The sequence below is a fragment of the Drosophila busckii genome, chromosome 3R (genome assembly GCF_011750605.1).
Source record: "Drosophila busckii strain San Diego stock center, stock number 13000-0081.31 chromosome 3R, ASM1175060v1, whole genome shotgun sequence".
In the NCBI taxonomy this organism is placed as follows: Eukaryota; Metazoa; Arthropoda; class Insecta; order Diptera; family Drosophilidae; genus Drosophila; species Drosophila busckii.
The window spans coordinates 22,167,995-22,188,118 of NC_046607.1; the positions used below are offsets into that span (position 1 = coordinate 22,167,995).

Genomic DNA, 20,124 nt, shown 5'->3' on the forward strand with positions numbered 1-20,124 from the left:
TCTAGCTGCAACTGTATATAAAACTATTCTATCAATTTAACTAAATATAAAGCTAAACATATCCTTATCATTTTGCAAGCACTGCTTATCACTTGAATAATATATTATGATCGAAAATCAATTTGCGGAACACCCCTACCCACAACATTCATACAATATATTGTAGATGCTTGTCATGGGCATGTCGAAACCATCAGACAGCGCAAGGATATGAGCGCTTTTGACTTTCACGATAACTGACCAGACTATTAAAAGACCAAATCCGGCACATCAGCTACTACTAGAACTAAGGCAACAAATGTTGACATGCTTGAAGGTTTTGTGGGCGTCTCTCACGCCTACGCCCACGCCTGCTGCTGCTTGTCTTTATTGTTGTGTCGTCTGCTTTCTCATAGGACGCGGACGCGGCATTAACTAGCTTGTGTGCACTTGAAAGCGAAATATCAATGACAATGACTTGCACTCAAGTAAAAGTATTATTCAGAGGCATCATAAAAAAACAAAGACAACATCAAACAAACTGCGCTTTTCGCTGAGACATCTCAATCAATTTTAATTAAACTGCACTTGCTGCTCTATGAAAACACAATCAACGCTTAGTCAGTAGGTTACCCCCTCTGATTACATTAATGTGTTATGGATGAAATGAAACTCATTAGCGCAGTGGCGCTTTGGCATACATAATCATGTTTTCTTTGACGTTTTAAATTAAATATGCAAATCAGCATTGAACTTGGGGGAGTTCAGTTGAGTTGAGTTGGCGCCAGTAGTAGAATATTCCTTTTTTTGAACTGAATATGATTTTTTATTGATTTTAGACCCTCCCCCCCTTTCTGTTGCTGTTTCTGCTTCGCGACGCAAAAGTTATATTGCTTGCAATATAATCTTGTTTAATTTATAGCACAAATTTTATAACAAAATTAATGAGGTAATTTCCCCTAGGCAGAGTTAATGCGTTGTGCCAGGTTTCGTGTTCTCGGGTTCGGTGTAAATATTTACGGCGTATCGAAAAAAATCATTTGAAATTCATTCAAGTTGAATGAACTGCAGCCTAATACAGTCTCAGGCACTTCAAAGCACAAATCACAATTGGTAGTAGGTACTCGAGATAATGCAGACACACACACACACACAGCGACCAACAGGATTTGTTGGGTCTACATAAGTTTTCAGATTATCGGCTTAAAGTGCGAACGCTTTAAAGCTTGTGTGCTGGTTTAGCTCCGATGTGGCTTGCGCGTTGGCCAAATTGAGTTGAGTTGAGCTCTGCCAATTGGCCATTCATGTGCAAAGTTATATTTGTCATTCCGCCCTCGGGGAGCTCCATGTGTGTGTGGAGGACTCACTGACCCACCGACCGACCGAGCGGGCGAGCGACCAACCGCCTGTCAAATAGCCTAAAGCCACAGCCTCTATAGGGCAGTCACTAAGGCAAGTGTGCGTTCCATGTTCCGTTGGTAGGCCAAGCTCATAACTGTTTATAAAGTAAACACATGTACTGCCATATATACTATATAGTTAGTATGTAGCTGCACTTTAACGAAAATATGCCCTACAGCATCTTATTAAAGTTCTTGCCACTTCTACAGTGAGTACTGTAAGTCTTCGGTTTAAATGCGTTGAAAGTCATTTTATTTTACGCGCATTTCATTTGCATAAGATTATGCAAAATCCTTAAGCTTGTGTCGAAAGTGTCTAGGACAAGTGTCCTTAAGGAATATTCACACACAAAAATAAACATTTTCACTCGGCAAATGTTAACTTCAACTTGCTGCAACAAGCATATTTTATTTATTTATATTCAATGTCGTACAAAACTTAAAAAAATGGTGTTTTTCTAATTACATTTTGTTTGTTTACATTAAATAGTTAGAACAGTATTTCATCTATTCAAGAGTTTTTTGTTTGTTTATGATTTAACAGAGTTATTGCGCCTACTCGAAATAGACGACAATTAACTAAGAAGTCGGGCTTAAGCCTCAAGACCTGTATTCATTGCTTAGCCAGTGGCTTGCACAATTTGTTTTTGCATTTCTAATAAGCTAAGTTTGTATACAATTTTCACTTGTTCCTAGCTTTGTCTGCAATGCATTAATTTATAATTGATAGCGATTTATATTTGTGGTATTGATAGCATGATGGTAGGTAGGTAGACTGGTTGTTTGGTTGGTTACTTGATTGATTGATAGATAGATTGAATGGTTTATGGGGGCTTCAGTAAATTAAAATTACATACATACAAATTATTCATTTTACAAACTAATATCAAAGTTTTGTTATCAACAGTTTAATTTGTGCACGTTGCATGCAACATGCGCGTGCCTTGCTCTAGCCACAAACACATCTACACAATGCACAGTGTATCTATATTTGTGGTAATCTACAGATAATACAAATTATATAAATGATTTGCGGCGTATTTCCTATAGTTCGTTCATGTTGTTTGCCTCATGGCTGTGAAAATTCCAGTTTGGTTTTTAGTGCTATTGTTTAATCCTCTTTTTACAATATTATTTGCATATGCTGTGACTCTCTCTCTTTCTCTTACTAACTTACACACAATGAATGAATGACTTTGCACGCATTGCGCGTGTATCACAATTTCATTTTTGTTTTTTCAATTTCCATTTGTTTTTTTTTTTGTATTTCATTCGTTGCTGCTATTTTATAATATGGTTTCAGGCTATTGGTTACACTCTTAGAAACTTTACACCTATGCTAGTAAAGAACTTGTAAGTTTTGTTGGCAAATCAATATCTAAATAATAAGCAAACCAATTTGCAAATTAAAGCCAAGCTGTCATATTGAACTATTGTTGTTGCTGTTGCTGTTGCAGTCGACTGCGGCTGTGGTTTCCTTTGTGATAGCTGCTGCTGCTTCTGAGGTAGCTTGTGTGGGTGTCGGCTTGCCTGCATTCAGTCGCGCCTTCATTTTCAGCAACAACGCCTCAAAGGAGTCCTCCTTGGGTGGCGCAGCCGCTGCCTTTGGAAACACATACGACTCATAGTTGTTGATGCCAGCATTGTCTGTTGAAATTCACTAATTAGTCAATGAACAATGCACAGGATTGAGTATAAACTTACCCAAGTCAGCATAGGAGGCACGGCAGAATGCGCGTCTTCCGCCGAAACTAATGTCATACATATTGATCAGCGGATCTCTGGGACTCGTATCAATGGCTGTGAATGCGTCCTGCGCACACTCAAAGGTCACAAAACCATACTTCATGCTATAAATATTCAATTCAGTTAATTTCTTTTGTATATTTGCTGCTTCACAACTTACCCATTCTCCTTGTAGTGTATAGTTATTTGTTTTATGCTGCCGTATTGCAGAAATTTGCGGCGCAAATTCTCCTTGGTCGTCTCCTGCTCAATGCGACCCACATAAACAATGCGCCGCTCCTCCACCGCCGGCTGCGAAACATTGCGATCGACGAAACTACGACGATTGTTGTTACTACTATTACTATTGTTCAGTTCTGCTCTGGAGCGTGAGTTGGAACGTTGACGTGGACTGCGACTGCGGCTACGCTCACGATCGCTGTACTCCGAGCCTGAGCTGGAGCCAGCGTCGCGCTTTTGATTTTTCGAGCGCCGCTTGTTGTAACTTGTGCGTCGTTGCCGCTGCTTGCGCTCATATTTGCCTGCCTCCGAGTAGGATGAACTGCTGACCGAGCTGCGATGACGATGCGTGCTGCGTGACGAGTAGCCGCAGCCATTAAGGCTGCCACCAGCCACACTTGCCGTCGTGTCCAAGTGGCGCAGACGATCCAACGAATTGGAATTTGAACGGGAACGATATGAGGCTGGACTACTGCTAAGCGATGAGACGGATGTGGAGCTCTCACTGCCGCTGGATTTATTCTGGCGCTTGCGATAACTGCGACGTGTGCGTTCCCGCGATTGTCTGGCCGTGGGCAACGTCAGCAGCGGGAACTCTGGCTGCAGTTCGGTTTGTGTGCTCATGCTAACCATCGGTTTACGCTGACGATCCTTGGGCAAGTGCATAATGATCATATCCTCGCCATGCTGCACATCCTTTTGCTCGCCAGCTGCTGCGGTCGTTGCCACAGCAGCGGTTTGAGTCATAGCCACGCAATTGGTTTGCTTCACCACCTCGCTCTGTATGCTGGCTATCAAAGAGTTGGTCATATCCTTGCCCGCATCACCCGAATGCGACATATTGTACAGCAGCACGGATGATTTTAGCAAGGAGCGCGATGAGGGCGTTGTTGTCTTGTTGCTTCTCAATGCAAGGCTTGCGTCATAGGGCGGTATTGTTATATCTGTATTACAACTAACTGAAACTATAATAATTTCCTCATAATTCGCATGCAGTTTGCTGCTCGGCGTGCTTGGAGCAGCTGCTGCTGCTGCTGGCGCTGCCGCTGGCTCGTCTTCAATCTCCATGCGATAGGTATCCTTGACTATATCCTTAAGTGGCGGCAATTTGGTTACACGCGGCACTTTGGCTGCTGCACGCGAGTCAATAATTCGCAGCTGTTGTGCACGTTTCATTTCCAGCATGCGCAACACTTTGTTCTTGGCCACAGTAATGGGATCCGTGGCGGGCTCTTCAGCCGGCTTTGCGGGAAACTTTAAGCTGTTGACTATGCTGCTGATGGCCGCTTTGTGTGGCGATGCTTGTGCTGGCTTTGCGGGCAGCGGCTTCACTTGCTTGCTGGCTGTAGGTGTAACAGCTGGCTTGGATTTTAGGGCAGTTGGTGCGCCAGCTGTCGCGCCACAGCGTCGCTGCTTATACTCCTCCAGATTTAGTTTGCGCTTAACGGGTAATGTTACACTGGGTGTTGTGGTTGCTGCTTCGCGCTCATGCTTCAACAGCGCCAGGTTCTTGCCGCCCAGTCCAAGTCCTGTAGCTATTGCTGCTGCTGTTGTTGATGCCTTGGGCGTAGCTTGTGACTTGCCTTTGCTGGACTCTTGTGGTTTTCTGACCAGCGCTTTGCTGCACTTGCTGCCTGTTGCCATTGTTGACATTGTCTTCACGCCCACTTTGCGTTTGAGAAGATCCGACTGCTTTTTATTGGGCACCAAGCAAATGGCCTTGGGTTTTGTCGCTGACTTGGTTGTCTCCGTTTTCTGCTGTGTGTGGAGTTGGAGTATACAGCACTAGTTTAAACACACTCCATAAAAGCACACAACGCTTGGTACTCACCTCAGTAGTAAGCGAACGCTTGCCTATCTTGCTCGGACACCAGGAAGGATCAGCCTTAACATTGTCTACAAAGCACAAATCGTCGACCTCTTTTGTTTGCTTGGCTTTCCATTGCGATTCATCGATATCTACAGTCTCCACGTCGATTATGGAATCAGAATCGCAATCAGAATCACGACGCTGCGAGGATATAACTACAGACGTGGAAGTTGTAGCTGCTGACGCTTTTGGCTTCGGTACGGATTTAATTGCAGCGTGGATGGGCTTTGGTGCCTCTTTTGTGGCCACAGCTACTGTTGCTGCTACAGGCGCTGGTTGTGGCTTAGCGCGCATGGCGCATAGATTATCAACAAAATCATCTTTTGTTATAAAGTCGGCCAAATCAAAGTTATTTACGTCTATGTTAAGTCCCAAGGCATCCGCTTCAGAGTAAATTGTATTTGTGCTCAATGTGCGACTCTTACGCTCCTCCTGCATAGCAAACACATCTGTGTGCATCAGACGCTCATCAGCATCGGCCACACTAGTCTTATCGTCATCATCATAATCGCTGGAATGCGATTCATAGTCTCCAATGGATGAGCTGTCAGTGCGCGTGCGAAATGTTGAATTGCTGCCTTGACTGTGCACATCATCATCGTCATCGGCCACTGAGCCCGAGTCTGAGTCAATCAAAGCGCTCAGCTGGCGTTGATGCTCATGATCATCTATGCCTGTCATGGCTCTGTAAACCTGACCATTGAGCAGATTGACGTCGTCACTCAGCTGTTGATCCACAAAATTACTATAAATGAGCTGCAATAAAAAAAGAAAACGTTTTAGCAATTGCAGGCAATAATTATGTTTTAACATTAACTTTACCAGATTTTTACTATTCTGCAGCTGTTCTTCTGCTTCGTTTTGGCTAAAGAGCGCCTCGTCTGTGGGCGCTATGGGTAAGATGCCATTAAGTGTCTGCGTCAGTTCCATTCTAAAGTTGAAACAGTCAATATTAGCAAACAGCCATAATCAATTGCAAAGCTCAAGGCTATACTTACTCATCTTTAGTCCAAAAATCAGGCTCTGGTTCATATTTTACAAAGTTACCCTCATAGGGATCCTCGTGGAACACATTTAGCATGCGTGAATCCATAATGTTGTAAAGAGAAAATCCTGAAAACAAAGCAAGCATAGACTTTAAACTATTGCTGTCAATGAAGTCAGTTCAAAATTCTATTTAACAAATGCCTAAAACAAAGCAAGCATAGACTTTAAACTATTGCTGTTAAACAAGTCAGTTCAAAATTCTATTTAACAAATGCCTAAAATCTTGAAAACAAAGCAAGCATAGACTTTAAACTATTGCCTTCAAACAAGTCAGTTGAAAATTCTATTTAACAAATGCCTAAAAAAGTAATCACAAGGCGCCAGCGAAAAGCTGTTGAAGAATCCCAGCGACAGTTAGAAAAGAAAGAAAAACCAACATGTAAGCATGCAAATAAGATGCCGAAGAAGAGTCCGAACGAAGTGCAAACATCATCAACCATCAAACAGGCACAAGACTCTTCAATGAATACAACTACAGAGCAGGCAACTGGAGATTCCAAATCTGCTGATGCAGTTAAGGCTGAATCCGGGAAGAGTTTCTTAGTCAAAACACTTACCCGCAGAGCAGTGGAGTCTTTTAGCAAACTCCAAAAGCTAACGCAAGCATTAAATAAAAGAACATCGAATAAAGAACCGGCTGGAAAGGGACCTAGGCCAAAGAATGCGGCGTCTACTGTGCAAATTGATTTCACTATGAAAACTGAGAGCAGATGCACGGGTACGGGTATAAGTGATAAATGTAAATGCCTATTTTGCCAAGCATTTTATAAAAGATTTAATGGAAGCCCAAGACTTAACCATCCAGCAAAGCCACCAAGCAAACCCAAATCAAAGCTCACTGTAATCAAGGAGCAACATGAAAATGAGCTGGCTAACACGTCTGCCAGGACCAGGACTATTCCAGATGCTCCAAAGGCCACTTTTCAAGTTCTCCAGGACTTGCCACCTATACGGCATATAGGCAACACTGGCTACTTTATTATAAGCGGCAACGATGAACAGTTGGAAGTCGGTCTCAACAAATTGATTGCCCAAAATGCAACATTGGAGAGCTACGTGCTTATACAACCATATCATAAGAAGTTTGAGCAGCAGCTGGAGGAGCTTGAATTGAAGCATGCACAAATATTGCAGAACATGCATAAAAAGCATGAGATGTTGGCGCCAAGACGTCAAAGAATCCTAAAGCTAACATAAATACACAATCAAATGCTTATGTTCAAATAGAAATATGTATATTAATAAATCCACGTGCATGGGCGTCAACCCGATTTGATTTGAAATTTGGCGCGCATCGCTCAACAAGTTGGCAACGCCAGCGCTGCACCACCAAATTTGTAGCACAAAAGAGAACCGCAAAAAGCAGCGTGGCACGTTTTTTTTGGTCAAGCAACATGCTGCCGCTCTGCCGCACACTATATGTTGCATTTACACTTAGCTGAATATATATTGCAAAACAATCGCCAAATGTCAAATAAACATACATAATTAGCTTGGCATCTTATTTTCTTTTAAGCAAATCGCTGACAGCCTAATAACAATAACAACACATCAAACACACACACATACACACACTTACATAGCCATGTGTCGCAAGCACGTGTGTATGTGTGCGCGCCGCCATGTGCTTTTACTTGAACATGTGTACGCGTATATGTATAGGGCTAACAACAATCTATCATTCCTCTTTTTTGTTAAAGTTTACTATCACATTTCACACACATCCTCAGGCAGACTTTGTTTAGAAAGCGGCTTTCAAGAGACTAATTAACAGACGTACGAAATGCGAGCCACGCGTGTCATGCAAATTTCTTTGGAAATTATTGTTGCCCAGCTCGCATATCACTTGTCCAGCAGGGGGCGGGGCGGGTGCTATCACCTGTCTGTTTCACTGAAGACAAACAATTCATTACCTTTAATAATTGATAAGTTTATACTGTATGCTTCACAATTGGTTTATAATATTCAAATTTCGTATCTGAATCTAAATTGTCTTTATTGTTTGTTGGCGCCGCAGTCTGTTTGTCTGTTTTAACCTCACATGTTGAGCCGCGTATGCAACGCCAACGCACCACAAACACCGTATGTCTTTTTTGTTTGCTCGACAAAGACAACACTTGCTTGCTTATTAATAATATATGTTATTTTGTTTATATCAAGAAGCACACAATATTACACGGATTTTATCTTATAACTTTATGAATCACATAGCTAAATGTGTTCGCTTCACGTGCTAAACTTGAATGTCGTTTTGTTTCATTGCGAATGCGAATGAGAAAAGGGGCAAGAAAGAGAGAATAAAAGTCCAACATTGCCCAACACTGACTATGCTGCTATCGCTTATCACAGTCGCAGTTTTCTGCGTATCACTTCTACCGGCTAGAGCGACGGTGGCTCTAAGACTGTGACCCGCTAAGTTAGCGGTGGCTGTCAAACTGTTGTTCAAACGAACTAGTCCATTGAACGATAACAATGTTTTTATTTATTTAAATTAAGACATCAAAATGTTAAAGGCCATTCTCAATGCTACGATTCACATATTAACTAACGCATTTTTTTTGAACATATTTTATTTTGAAGTATTTAGATATATGTTGCAGCTGCCGTTTTGGTTGCACACAACATATTGTAAACAAAACATTAGCAGAAAGTAGCGCAGATTTCGTATCAGTTACAATGCATTATAATATATATATATAAAAAAAGGATTGTTACATATTCTGTGTGTATAAGAGAATGCGGAAGATAATGAATAATCAACGCCGCTTTACGCTTGTCCATTCACCATCATCGCCGGCTTTGTTTTCTGCAAATATAAAATGTATAAATTAGTTAAATGTAATGAAATATACGACTATGAATAGCTTACCCTTATCTTGGGGTTGCTCTCTCTTAGGGGCAGGTTTATCATCACGTGGAGCTGGAGCAGTGCGCCAGTTACCAGCACCGCCGCCGCCGCCGCCGCCATCCTTAGGACCAGCACCAGCACCGCGAGCATCACGTCTGTCTCCACCGGGACGGCGATTATCCCGATCTGTTTGACGTGGCGCATCACGCCAGTTACCACCAGTTTCACGCTGTGGCTGCTCCTCATTGCGACGGAAGCCGCCACGATCATCATCACGGCGTGGGCCATCGTTGCGACGGAATGAATCACGCTCGCGGTCACGTTCACCTCCAGCGCGGTCATTACGTTCACCTCCAGCGCGGTCATTACGTTCATTGCGTTCACCGCCACGACGCCACTTGTCATCTCGACCAGCAGCAGGGGCACCGCGTTCGGAGCGTTCTGTACGCTCCGGACGTTCAGAGCGTTCTGGACCAGCAGCAGCACGTTGTGTCTCTGGTTCGCGACGCACACGCCATGACGAATCATCGTTGTCTTTGCGTTCGCCACGCTCCATACGCTCTCCACGGTCCATGCGCTCTCCGCGCTCCATACGCTCGCCACGATCCATGCGCTCTCCACGATCCGCACGCTCGCCACGTTCCTGGCGCTCGCCACGTTCCATGCGCTCACCACGCTCTGGGCGATCGTTACGCTCATTGCGCTGACCACGGTCAGCTGGAGCAGCAGCATTGCGACGCCACTCACCAGCACCGCCAGCTGGAGCATCATTGTTGGCACGCTCACCAGCACGTGGACGCCAGACATCACGCTCCTTTTCGCTGCGCTCGCGCTCCACAACAACTTCACGTGCAAGACGGTCACGATCCTCCTGAATCTTACGCTCGGCTTCTTCTTCCTTGGCACGTTGCTTCTCGTACTGCTGGCGACGCTTCTCGTCCTCGGCCTCGCGCTCCAAGCGACGGGCTTCGGCTGCGGCACGCTCTTCAGCTTCGCGTGCCATACGTATCTCCTCCTCCTTGCGGAAACGTTCCTCCTCCTTGGCACGCAAATGAGCCTGGCGACGTTCTTCGCGACGGCGCACGATGCGATCGGCCAAACGCTTCTTGCGCTCCTCGGCCAAAGCAATTTCGAACTTCTTGAGCTTCTCGACATACAACGAAGCACGCTCCTTCTTAAGCGCATCCAAAAACTCATCACGATCTCCGTACATGCGCTTAAGGCGTTCCTGCTGGCTGACAGCATCCTTACGCTCGGCAATGGCGTTCTCGATGCGCGTTGCCTCGGTGGCCTCCCAGAACTCCTTGTCCTTGACGTGCTTCTCGGCCAAATACTTTTCAAAGAGTGGTATCTCCTCCAGGCGCTTGGCACGCTCAAAGTAATCAATTTTCTTCTCCTGTGACTTGAGCTTGGATTGCAGTTCCTTGCGCTCACGCTGCAGCTCCTCGCTCTCACGCATGGCAATCTGTTCGGCATCCAGCTTCTTGATACCTTCCTCATCCAGTTTGGAGAGCATTTTCTTGCCATGCGCTGTTTGCGAGATTTGTTGCACCTTCTCCTTGAGACTCTTCTCCTTAATGGCCTGAATCTCATTCTCGTGGCGCTTACGCTCACGTTCTTCCTGCTCCTGCTCGAGACGCTTCTGCTCAGCCAACTTGGCCTTGCGCGATTCCTCCTCATGGCGACGCGCCTCCTCCTCCTCGCGTGCATTGTTCTGCTTCTCAATGAACTCCTTGCGATCCTCAATAATCTTCTGGCGCTGCAATATGCGCTGATGCTCACGATCCTTAATCTCATGGTAATGATGCACCATCTGTGTGCGCAACTTGGCACGCTGATCACGCTCCCGATTCGGATATACAATGGAAACGGCGCGGGTCAGCACGGTTGACATGTTGACGAGCTGCGAGCGAATCTGCTCCGAGGGCATAGACTGCAGTGTTGGCCCATCAGGACGATACTCACGCTGGCTCTCGGTTAAATCGGTGCCAAAGTAAATGCTATTGCGCTGATGATCGATGCGAATCTGCATGTCATTATGACGCACAGACTCCACCAGCAGTTTCTCCATTTCGAAAATGTTGCAGAACGGCGCCAGCTGTAGCAGACGCTTGAACTCAATGCTCTCGTACACTTGAGAGATTTGGCGTATCAGGCGCATGATGGTCACATCCTTTAAGGATTGCATGTAGGGCGTCAGCAAAGTGTTTCCAGTTTCGCTGCTCTCGATGACATCCACAATGGATTGAATGCGCTTGCACAAGTTCAAGGGGTTGAAGTCAACCTCCAGCCAGTTGTACAGATTGCGGAACTCTTCCGACACCAGATTAGGCACATTTAGGCGCACCTTAAAAATAAATTTAAAAAATGTTACTATAAAAAATATAATATACAAATGATTGTGAACTTACGACTTCGCGTATGAGCGAGGCACGGGTAGGAGGTTGGGGCAGACCCAAGAGCACGGCCAGCTTTTGTGCTTTCTCCAGCGGACTTTTGTCAGCTTCAATGAAGCGATCGAATTCCGGATGCGCGGAGGGCAACGGTATGGAGAGTGTTGCCAACAGCACATGGGCAGCCATTCGCTGCAAATCGTCCTTGGTTAGATTCTTCTTAAGTTCACGCGTCAGTTGGAACAGCTTCAAGAGAGCAGCAGCATGGAAGAGCTGATTGCCAGCCTTGCTGAACACCATAGCCAGTTTTTGATAGTAGTTAGCCATAGTCTTGGGCACAGGCGTCTTCTTTGACATGGCCATTAAGCCGTGTATGTCCTCAATGGCCTTGTAGGCCTCTTGCCACAGCTCCATTTGGATGGCAGAGTCCAGCAGATATAGCCTGGTATCCAGGCACAGCTGCTGCGTCTCCACCTTGTTGATGGACACTCCAGTAGTTTGATTGCTCTGCTTGCAAATGTCCTCCAGATGCTTGCGAAGCTTGTCGCAGAGACGACGGAACTCGCTCTTGCGATTGTACTTTAGACAAAATTGAAAAGCCATGCGCGCAATATCATGATAAAGCGCCTCACAGTGCGTATTAACACGCAGCAGCTCCAGGCACTGGCAATAGGATTCCCACAGGAATTTAACCCAAGGCAGCAGAATTGTGCGGTCTGAGCGATCTTGCGCGTCCTCACCGCAAACGGCGCTCATCAGGATGCTCTCGGGCGTGGCAATGTTGTCCAAGTCATCCAACTCCAGCACAGCCACAGCGGCTGATGATTGGGCCTGAGCCGCCTCGGTGTGTTCCTCGGCCATTTTAAGATAACCGCGAATAACATTCTCCAGGGAGTTCACGTTGACCAGCTGGAACATGTTGCGGTATTGGAAGAGACCTTCCTTGGCAATATGCGACTTCTTGAGCTCCACGCACAAGTACAAGTACTTGAACATGAGGGGCTCAATGACCGTCTCCGAGTAGGCATAGTTCCAACGCTTGTTGCGGAACACCTCCTGCAACGTGTCCAAAGCACGCAGTGGCTTGCCCACCTCAATAAATTCTGTGGAGCAAAGCAAAAGAAACAATCAAAAATTTGACATTCACAGTAAATTGGCGACTGTCACTTTTTGACATTTCGCTTTGGTCGGCTCATTCGCAGCCGCATGGAAAATTTTCACTGGCTTACCATTGGCTCGTTTCAGAGCATTTTCCGGACGTTGCGTATAACGCGCCATGATTACTTCACTGCAATTTGTTGCACGTTAGCCTTAACTTGATTTTTTCACTAATTTTAAGCAGCTCAGCGGCTTGCTGCAGGAGAAAATTTGTATAAATTCTCGACCGCTGACGTGTGAGCGAAAGATTTACGCAAAAATGGACGAGTTAGAGATGTGCAATGAAGCTTGATGGCGCAATGCGCTACTGTAAGTAGTAACTTTAAAATACCAAAGATAAGTAACGGGTAAACAGTAAATTGTAGTTATGTGTCGCATTTAAAAACAATAAACAATTAAATTTGGATTATGACAAAGCTGTGGAAGAAATATATACTCTGGTTTGCACAGGAGCACGTGGATTTTCGGGTCGCTGAGTTTGAGTCGATTGTCAATTTATTTGGCTTAAAATTTAGGCACCTATCGCAGCAACTTCTGGTAATGAATTATAGCAGCGCCTGCTTAATATTTATAAACATGTTAATCTTTATAGAATCCATTTTGGCTGGTTGAATTTCCAAGCGATGAGCAGGCACTGCAGTATGCATCGCGTTCCATTGCCCTGCGCTCCATTATGGAGCTCTATGCACACGGGCATAAAATGCCGGAATTTCATGAGCAACTCAAGACGCACGTGCAAACAAATGGACAACAGCTGGAGGCATTCTTCAAAGCGGAAACTTTTAAGGTCACTGTGGAGACCTACAACAAACACTTTAGCCAAAAGGAGAAGGTAGCTAAGATTGAAAGCATGGACTACTTGCCCATTGAAGGTGATGTGAATCTTAAGAATCCCACAGTTGAATGGTGGTATCTGGAGTTTTATGGCCTAGACCCGACAGCTGTGCCTGCAACGGCTGATGACATAATATTCGGACGTGTGCTGGCCCAGGGCCAGCGACATCTTATCAAGGAGCTGTCGCTAAAAACACGCAAATTCATAGGCAACACTAGCATGGATGCACAGTTAAGTTTGCTAATGGCCAACCAGGCGAAGGTGTGCGATGGTGATTTGGTTTTTGATCCTTTCGTCGGAACAGGCTCGCTGCTGGTGAGCGCTGCCAAATTTGGGGGCTATGTGCTTGGCAGTGATATCGATTTCATGATGCTGCATGCTCGCTGTCGTCCCAGTCGCATATCACAAAAGGTGCGCGACAAAGATGAGAGCATACGCGCCAATCTGAAGCAATATGGCTGCGAGCAACGCTACATGGATGTGCTGGTGGCAGATTTTTCAAACCCACTCTGGCACAATCGCATTTCCTTTGACAGCATTATAACAGATCGTAAGTGTGGATTTCATTAACCTTCAACTTAAGCTAACTATGCGTAATCATTTACAGCTCCTTATGGAATACGTGAGGCAACTGAGAAGGTGGAAAGCAAACATAATCCCAAGGATGTCACACGCACTGCAGATATGGTGCATTATCCTTCCACTTCACACTATGCTCTGCCACATTTGTATAGAGATCTGCTGGACTTTGCAGCTAAATATTTGAGATTAGGTGGACGTCTTGTCTGCTGGTTTCCTTTTCATCGGTAAGTATAGTATATAGTATACTGAACAAATATATAAGACTCACATAAATATGTTTTTAGCGAAGACTACAATGAAGCCATCCTTCCGCAGCACACGCATTTGCGTCTTGTGGCTAACTCTGAGCAGATTTTGGCAGGCAACACAGCGCGTCGACTGCTCACCTACGAGAAATACCTGGAGTACAGTGAAGAAACTGCACAGCAGTCACCAAGTGAAGATGCCGTAGAGACTACGGACTTTAGAGAGCGCTACTTCAATACCAATGGTGCACTGGAGACACGCACAGTGCGACGCATGCGGAAGGCAGAGCAACGAGAACAGGGCCGCCGTGAAATGGAATTACGTGGGAAACAACCCGTCGATGTGCGGGCCCAGAAATGTGACTTAAATAAAGCACGTTTTGACTAAATAACATTTGTTTTAATATTGCTAATTTGTGATGATTCTTTGTCAGTTTGTTCCTGCACGTCACATTTAAAAACACTTGCAAAGCTTTGCAGAAATGTAGCTATAGCGTCTGAGACAGTCACCTGATGTCCCAGCTGCTCACTTAGCGTGGTAACACCTTTGCCCTCTATGCCACAAGGCACAATATGCTCAAACCATTTCAAGTCAGTTGAGCAATTCAGTCCAATGCCATGCGTTGTGACGTAACGCGAGCCGTGTACGCCAATTGCGCAAATCTTTTTATCGCCTATCCAAATGCCCGTGTCTGCTGTTGTGGTAGCATTTGCTATGCCCAAGCGACGACATGTTTCTATTATAGTGCGTTCCAGCGTGTTTACATACCAGCGTATGCTCGGCGTAAATTGTCGCAGGTGTATAATGGGATAGGCCACCAACTGACCGGGACCATGAAACGTAATGAGTCCTCCTCTGTCTGTTCGATGGAAGTCTGCTCCCAGCTTTCGCAGGCGTTCCTCATCCTCTGCTGTGTATCCTTTTGTGCGTATGCCAATGGTGTAGACTGGGTCGTGTTCCATTAGTAAAAGATAGTTGCGAAATTCCGCATATTGTTTAACATTCTGTTTGGCAAACTGTTGCTGCAGGCGCAGTCCAGCCTCATAATTCAAGCGCCCAGCGCGAATGGCCGTTACAAGTGGCTGCACAGTGGGCATCTTATTATTAAAGCTGCATTTTGCAAAACAACAATTTGAACGATCAAACAGCAGCTGCAGTTACTGGATACACGAGTAACTTTTAGCTGTAACGGGTACTTGATGTGACTGCAAAGTCACAGTGGTGTAGAACTTTTGATTATTTAAGTTCAATGAATGCGCATTTAAATGTAATTGTTTATTTTCAAGCTATCATAAGAAAAATTATTCATTCGCAAAATGTATTTCTATTGTTTTTATTAAATTGTATTTAGTATTTAATTTGGCAAATCAAGTGGCGGTCGGACGATAATACTTATTGTTTCTTGTGTTCTTCTTGCCACATACACTCACACACGCACGCATAATAGATTATTTGTATAAAAAGTTATTGCGAAAAGATAAGTGTAGCAACGTATTCTTTTTTAGTTTGCACCTTAAGCAATCGCCACCCACAAGCATACTCAGGAGCTTGTAAATGACAAGCAAAACAAACTGATTGAATGAGATTCCAATAGGACGCATAGTGCGAAAAAAAAATAACGCACTGGCACGCTCACAACGAGTGCGTCCTTGCCTTGCCGAGATATGGACATGACGGCCAGGGTACGGCATGATGAACATTTACCATGCAGATGTGTAGCGTGTAGAGTTGCCGAAGAGGAGGCAATTGCTCTGTCCTATCGACATGTCGGACCACCACCCCCTCACAGTCCAGAAATGGCAAACTTTCTGGCGCACCAGCAACATCTACAGCATCAGCAGCAGCAACAGCAACAGGGGCAGGCGCAAGGACCTATAATGTGGCCATCACCACCACAGCCACCGCACATGGGAGTGCAATATCCGCAACGCCACGTTCCTCAGCATGCCCATCATCATCCGCATCCACAACATGCTCATCAGCCTCAAGTGCCACCACCGCAATCACCGCCAAATTCGAATGTTTTCAACGAATACGTGGCCTACACAGCTGCGCCTGGTCAACCCGAAACATACTCTGTGCTGCCTGTCGGTCATGGCAATTTTCTCAAAGTCTATCACTGTCCGGAGAACACTGTCAACGATGTTTTCGCTCAGCAAACTGCCGCCGCCGCCGCCAACTTTTCTCATATCAACATGACGCCACTGAACCACCAACATCCGCAACATAAGCACCCCAACTCACATCACCAAGCAAATGCTGCAGCTGCTCAACAACAACAGCAAGTTCAGGTGCAATTACAGACGCAGGCAACACCAGCGCAGCAGCAAACGCCTCCAATGCCAACACAGCTTTACGAGCTCTTTGCCACCAACCCATTGCTGCCTAAGCCCGATGTGCATATAGCCACGCAGCTGCAACCATCAGCACAGCAGCAGCAACAGTCGCAGCCGCAATGTCAATACTTAGACGAGGCTGCTGTGAACGTGGCTACTGACGCTCAAGTCTCAACAGCAACGGTTGCTGCGCCAAGCAATAATGCCAATGTTTTTATCAATAATCTTGTAAGCAATTGGTCGCCCAATTTAACAGGCGGCAGTTACATACAATTTACTGGCGATGGATCTGAGACGGTACAGGTCTACACGGATGACTCCAGTTTGACAGCAGCCACATCGCCGCAGATGCCAGCAACTGTTCCAACAGCCGCAGCACAACCAATTTCACCTGTTAAGCTGCAGGCAGAGTATGCGACGCCAAAAATTGAGCAGGCAGCAAACTGTAATGAAACAATAGAAGCAACAACAAAACGAACAGTAGCGCCCACACCAACAGCAACATCAACAGCAACGGTTACTGCCATGAAGAAGGCGCCCATTGTGGTGCCAGGTCAGCCCGAGGGCAAGAAACGCATTGTGGCCGAGGTTAAACCAATGCCGCTGTCCTACTCGGATGTTTTGAGCAAGGGCAGCTTGCTGCGTCCGCCTAACGCTACGCTATCCAATGGCAACTTGGGTGAGGCACGTGCAGCAAACACGGAAAATGGGCATGGCACGCATGGGCAGCGACGACACGGCAAGGATGATGTCAATGGCAATGGAGCTGCTAACAATAGTCGTGAAATGCGTGCGAATGTCAAGCGCTCACCGTTGCATGAGCCCAAGGATATGCCAAGCAATAACGCTGGACAACGCTCTAAGAAACGTTCAACAATGACGCAAAAGCCACAACAACTGGTAAATTGAATTTGTTATATAGTTATGAATTTATAGTTGACATTTTGTTTCTATATTTAGACACAACCAATGCAGCAGCAGCAAGCAGCGCAGCAGCAAACAGCGCAGCAGCAGCAACAGCAACAGCAACAACCGCAAGTGACTTTAAAGAGCACGAAGCCCATGCAGGAGAAGAAACGTTCGGCACAGCTTAAGCTTAACAATAGCAATGGCAATGCCAATGGCAGTAGCAACAGCTCGAGCAACAATCTAAGCGGCTACGCCAAGACAATCGATAACAAGACAAACAACAATGCTGCTGGCAACAACAGCAGCAGCAGCGGCAACAGCAGCAGCAGTAGCAGCCAAAATTATGCAAATCGTAAGGCTGGCAACAACCGTAACAGTTCCAACTCCAATAACTACTACTCGAATGCCAACAACACGGCTGGCAATCATCACAACAATGGCAGCAGCAGTAATGTCAACTCAACAGGTTCATCATCGAAGCGCTATGCCACTGCAACAAATACGAATTTAAACTCTAATGCCGGCTCCTATTCGTATTCCTCGAAACGTAATCGCAGCGTTGGCTATGCCTCATCGAATTCACCATCGCATGCCAGCCTTGCCTCGAATCGCAACTACGAGTTGGCCAAGCGCATTTTGCACACTTGGTGGATATATACGCTAAAGCTGCTCACCTGGCTCTTCTATTTGGTATACGATATTGTTGTGCTTGGCTGCAGCATGGCCTATGAACGTCTGACAGCAGCTTATGTGGCCGGTGTGGCTTATGCGCGTCAATTGCACAAGGAGCTGCGGCAGAATTCGGGCAAGCCAAGCATTTGGTGGCGCAACTATTGGCGTAGATTCGATGCACGTTTCAAGAAGAACTCGAAATGGGCGTTCTGGCGACGTTTCTACAAGCGCAAGCAGCCCGAAGCTAGCTCCGAATCCTTTAAAACAGGCAGACTGCCACAAACAGGCGAAGAGGCCATGTACTCGCTGCTTAACTGCAAGGGCAAGGATGCCTACAGGTGAGGCAACCACATTGCTTAAAAGAGTTGCACTTCAAACTTTAATCTTTGCAGCATATTAGGCGTGCCGCCAGACAGTTCGCAGGAGCAGATACGTAAGCACTATAAGAAAATTGCTGTGCTTGTGCATCCAGACAAGAACAAGCAGGCGGGCGCTGAGGAGGCATTCAAGGTGTTGCAGCGTGCTTTTGAATTGATTGGTGAACCGGTAATATGCACTTCAGTGTCAGTCAGAGCAAGTCAAATGCTAAACTTTAAAGTATTTCTAGGAAAATCGTCTTGCCTATGACCAAAGCATTGCCGAAACGTTGCACGCGGAGAAGGCATGGACGGAATTACACGATTTGCTATCGCAGTTGCAAACCAAAATGACCGAGGCGGCCAATACTATAAGGTATGTCAGCCATTTAAGCTTACACAGCTATAAAAGCTAATAATAAACACTATTAAATTAAAGATGCAGCACATGTGCACAGCGACATCCCAGAAAGCTAACCGAACGTCCACACTATGCGGCGCGTGAGTGCGCTTCGTGCAAAATACGCCACTCGGCAAAAGATGTAAGCAGCAGCTGCAGTTGCGTCCAACTAACAATTGTTAATTGTTAATATTTGTTTGCAGGGCGACATATGGGCAGAGACTAGTTTCTTGGGCTTGCGCTGGAAGTACTTGGCGCTTATGGATGGCAAAGTGTACGACATTACCGAGTGGGCAAACTGTCAAAAGGGCGCGCTGGCGCATTTGGAGCCTAATTCGCATATGGTGCAATATCGCATTGTGCGTGGTGCACAGCAGCAACAACAGACGCAGGAGCAACAGCGGCAGTACCAGCAACAACATACGCCACATACACATCCAGAGCTGTCGCAACAACATGGACATCATGCTGGCGTACCTGGTAGCGGTGTTAGGTAAGCATGCTCAGCTTTTGTTGTATATTATTTAATACTTTGGCATTTGCAGCGAGGCAACTCTGCACGAGTTTCTGGACAATTTGTACAGCGGGCAGCATCCGAGCGCTTCGAATGCCACGCCCTTTGCAGGCAATACACGTCGTCGCACGCGCCGCAACTGAACAAGTTGATTTTAAAATCTCTTATACCAGATGTAATAGCTGCTTACCTTCCCCATTGTAGTTGAACGCTCGCTGAGACAAGCAACACGCGCTAGAAGCAACAACTTCTCAACTTCTACTACTTTTGTAATTTTCTTTGTACTTGTCATAACTAAACATAAATTCAGATTATTGCCTATCACTTAAGTAATTTACATACATACAATATATATTATGTATATTCGATTATAAAGTTTCTGCAAACCGTTCATGGACAGCTTAGCACGCTTAGGTTAGATTTAAGTTGCAATTGTAAATCCATCCGAGTCTTATGCTCAATTGCAACCGAAACAACATATAAATAAAATCTATATACTAGACAGCAATACTATTTGTTTTTTTTTTTAGTGTTTTATTGAAAAAATGCTCCACTCCATTTTCGCCTAATTTTCTACACATTATTTTGTTTTGTTGTTTTTGTTTGTTTTTGTT

At 45.4% G+C, this 20,124-nt stretch overlaps 6 protein-coding genes across 8 annotated transcripts; 3 read left to right on the top strand and 3 right to left on the bottom strand.

Moving 5' to 3' along the window:
- Nucleotides 1–1,817: 1,817 nt before the first annotated feature.
- LOC108603295 lies at nucleotides 1,818–8,400 on the bottom strand. 2 transcript variants are annotated; one of them, XM_017991967.1, is made up of 7 exons: nucleotides 8,175–8,400; nucleotides 6,213–6,327; nucleotides 6,037–6,145; nucleotides 5,176–5,970; nucleotides 3,286–5,099; nucleotides 3,084–3,229; nucleotides 1,818–3,026 (listed from the first exon to the last, which is right to left on the bottom strand). In XM_017991967.1, the coding sequence occupies exons 2-7, from the start codon at nucleotides 6,305–6,307 to the stop codon at nucleotides 2,800–2,802; spliced, it is 3,186 nt and encodes a 1,061-aa protein (XP_017847456.1). In that variant the 5' UTR covers nucleotides 6,308–6,327; nucleotides 8,175–8,400; the 3' UTR covers nucleotides 1,818–2,799. The 2 variants fall into 2 exon arrangements, with proteins under 2 accessions (XP_017847456.1, XP_017847455.1); XM_017991966.1 differs by having other exon boundaries at nucleotides 3,286–5,102.
- LOC108603297 lies at nucleotides 6,494–7,700 on the top strand. The gene has a single exon (XM_017991971.2). It carries the CDS (start codon nucleotides 6,556–6,558, stop codon nucleotides 7,456–7,458), a length of 903 nt encoding a protein of 300 aa, XP_017847460.1. The 5' UTR covers nucleotides 6,494–6,555; the 3' UTR covers nucleotides 7,459–7,700.
- Nucleotides 8,401–8,829: 429 nt separating the features above from the next.
- Nucleotides 8,830–12,896, bottom strand: LOC108603294 (eukaryotic translation initiation factor 3 subunit A). Its single transcript, XM_017991965.1, has 4 exons — nucleotides 12,732–12,896; nucleotides 11,521–12,605; nucleotides 9,131–11,456; nucleotides 8,830–9,067 (listed from the first exon to the last, which is right to left on the bottom strand). Exons 1-4 carry the CDS (start codon nucleotides 12,778–12,780, stop codon nucleotides 9,018–9,020), a joined length of 3,510 nt encoding a protein of 1,169 aa, XP_017847454.1. The 5' UTR covers nucleotides 12,781–12,896; the 3' UTR covers nucleotides 8,830–9,017.
- Nucleotides 12,897–13,015: 119 nt separating this feature from the next.
- Nucleotides 13,016–14,711, top strand: LOC108603296 (tRNA (guanine(10)-N2)-methyltransferase homolog). Of its 2 annotated transcripts, none has more exons than XM_017991968.1 (4): nucleotides 13,016–13,197; nucleotides 13,253–14,045; nucleotides 14,103–14,301; nucleotides 14,362–14,711. In XM_017991968.1, exons 1-4 carry the CDS (start codon nucleotides 13,069–13,071, stop codon nucleotides 14,708–14,710), a joined length of 1,470 nt encoding a protein of 489 aa, XP_017847457.1. In that variant the 5' UTR covers nucleotides 13,016–13,068; the 3' UTR covers nucleotide 14,711. The 2 variants fall into 2 exon arrangements, with proteins under 2 accessions (XP_017847457.1, XP_017847458.1); XM_017991969.1 differs by having other exon boundaries at nucleotides 14,367–14,455.
- Nucleotides 14,712–14,727: 16 nt separating this feature from the next.
- On the bottom strand, nucleotides 14,728–15,525 carry LOC108601237 (putative lipoyltransferase 2, mitochondrial; the record flags this gene model as incomplete). Its single annotated transcript, XM_017989136.1, has 1 exon — nucleotides 14,728–15,525. A coding segment is annotated over exon 1 (693 nt), but the record flags the coding sequence as incomplete, so codon positions are not given.
- Nucleotides 15,526–15,730: 205 nt separating this feature from the next.
- On the top strand, nucleotides 15,731–20,018 carry LOC108604434 (transcription factor mef2A). Its single transcript, XM_017993908.1, has 7 exons — nucleotides 15,731–17,559; nucleotides 17,620–18,578; nucleotides 18,633–18,786; nucleotides 18,848–18,972; nucleotides 19,036–19,138; nucleotides 19,200–19,489; nucleotides 19,542–20,018. Exons 1-7 carry the CDS (start codon nucleotides 15,988–15,990, stop codon nucleotides 19,651–19,653), a joined length of 3,315 nt encoding a protein of 1,104 aa, XP_017849397.1. The 5' UTR covers nucleotides 15,731–15,987; the 3' UTR covers nucleotides 19,654–20,018.
- The last annotated feature ends 106 nt before the right edge of the window (nucleotides 20,019–20,124 follow it).

Coding starts and splice junctions, on each gene's coding strand:
- LOC108603295 (XM_017991966.1), bottom strand. CDS start 6,307: ATGGATTCACGCATGCTAAATGTGTTCCACGAGGATCCCTATGAGGGT. Junction 5,971..6,036: donor TGCAGAATAGTAAAAATCTG/GTAAAGTTAATG, acceptor TTTTTATTGCAG/CTCATTTATAGTAATTTTGT. Junction 5,103..5,175: donor AGCGTTCGCTTACTACTGAG/GTGAGTACCAAG, acceptor CTCCACACACAG/CAGAAAACGGAGACAACCAA.
- LOC108603297 (XM_017991971.2), top strand. CDS start 6,556: ATGCCTAAAAAAGTAATCACAAGGCGCCAGCGAAAAGCTGTTGAAGAA.
- LOC108603294 (XM_017991965.1), bottom strand. CDS start 12,780: ATGGCGCGTTATACGCAACGTCCGGAAAATGCTCTGAAACGAGCCAAT. Junction 12,606..12,731: donor TGCTCTGAAACGAGCCAATG/GTAAGCCAGTGA, acceptor TTTGCTCCACAG/AATTTATTGAGGTGGGCAAG. Junction 9,068..9,130: donor AGAGCAACCCCAAGATAAGG/GTAAGCTATTCA, acceptor TTATATTTGCAG/AAAACAAAGCCGGCGATGAT.
- LOC108603296 (XM_017991968.1), top strand. CDS start 13,069: ATGACAAAGCTGTGGAAGAAATATATACTCTGGTTTGCACAGGAGCAC. Junction 13,198..13,252: donor ACCTATCGCAGCAACTTCTG/GTAATGAATTAT, acceptor TAATCTTTATAG/AATCCATTTTGGCTGGTTGA. Junction 14,046..14,102: donor TGACAGCATTATAACAGATC/GTAAGTGTGGAT, acceptor AATCATTTACAG/CTCCTTATGGAATACGTGAG.
- LOC108604434 (XM_017993908.1), top strand. CDS start 15,988: ATGGACATGACGGCCAGGGTACGGCATGATGAACATTTACCATGCAGA. Junction 19,139..19,199: donor TACGCCACTCGGCAAAAGAT/GTAAGCAGCAGC, acceptor ATTTGTTTGCAG/GGCGACATATGGGCAGAGAC. Junction 19,490..19,541: donor GTACCTGGTAGCGGTGTTAG/GTAAGCATGCTC, acceptor TGGCATTTGCAG/CGAGGCAACTCTGCACGAGT.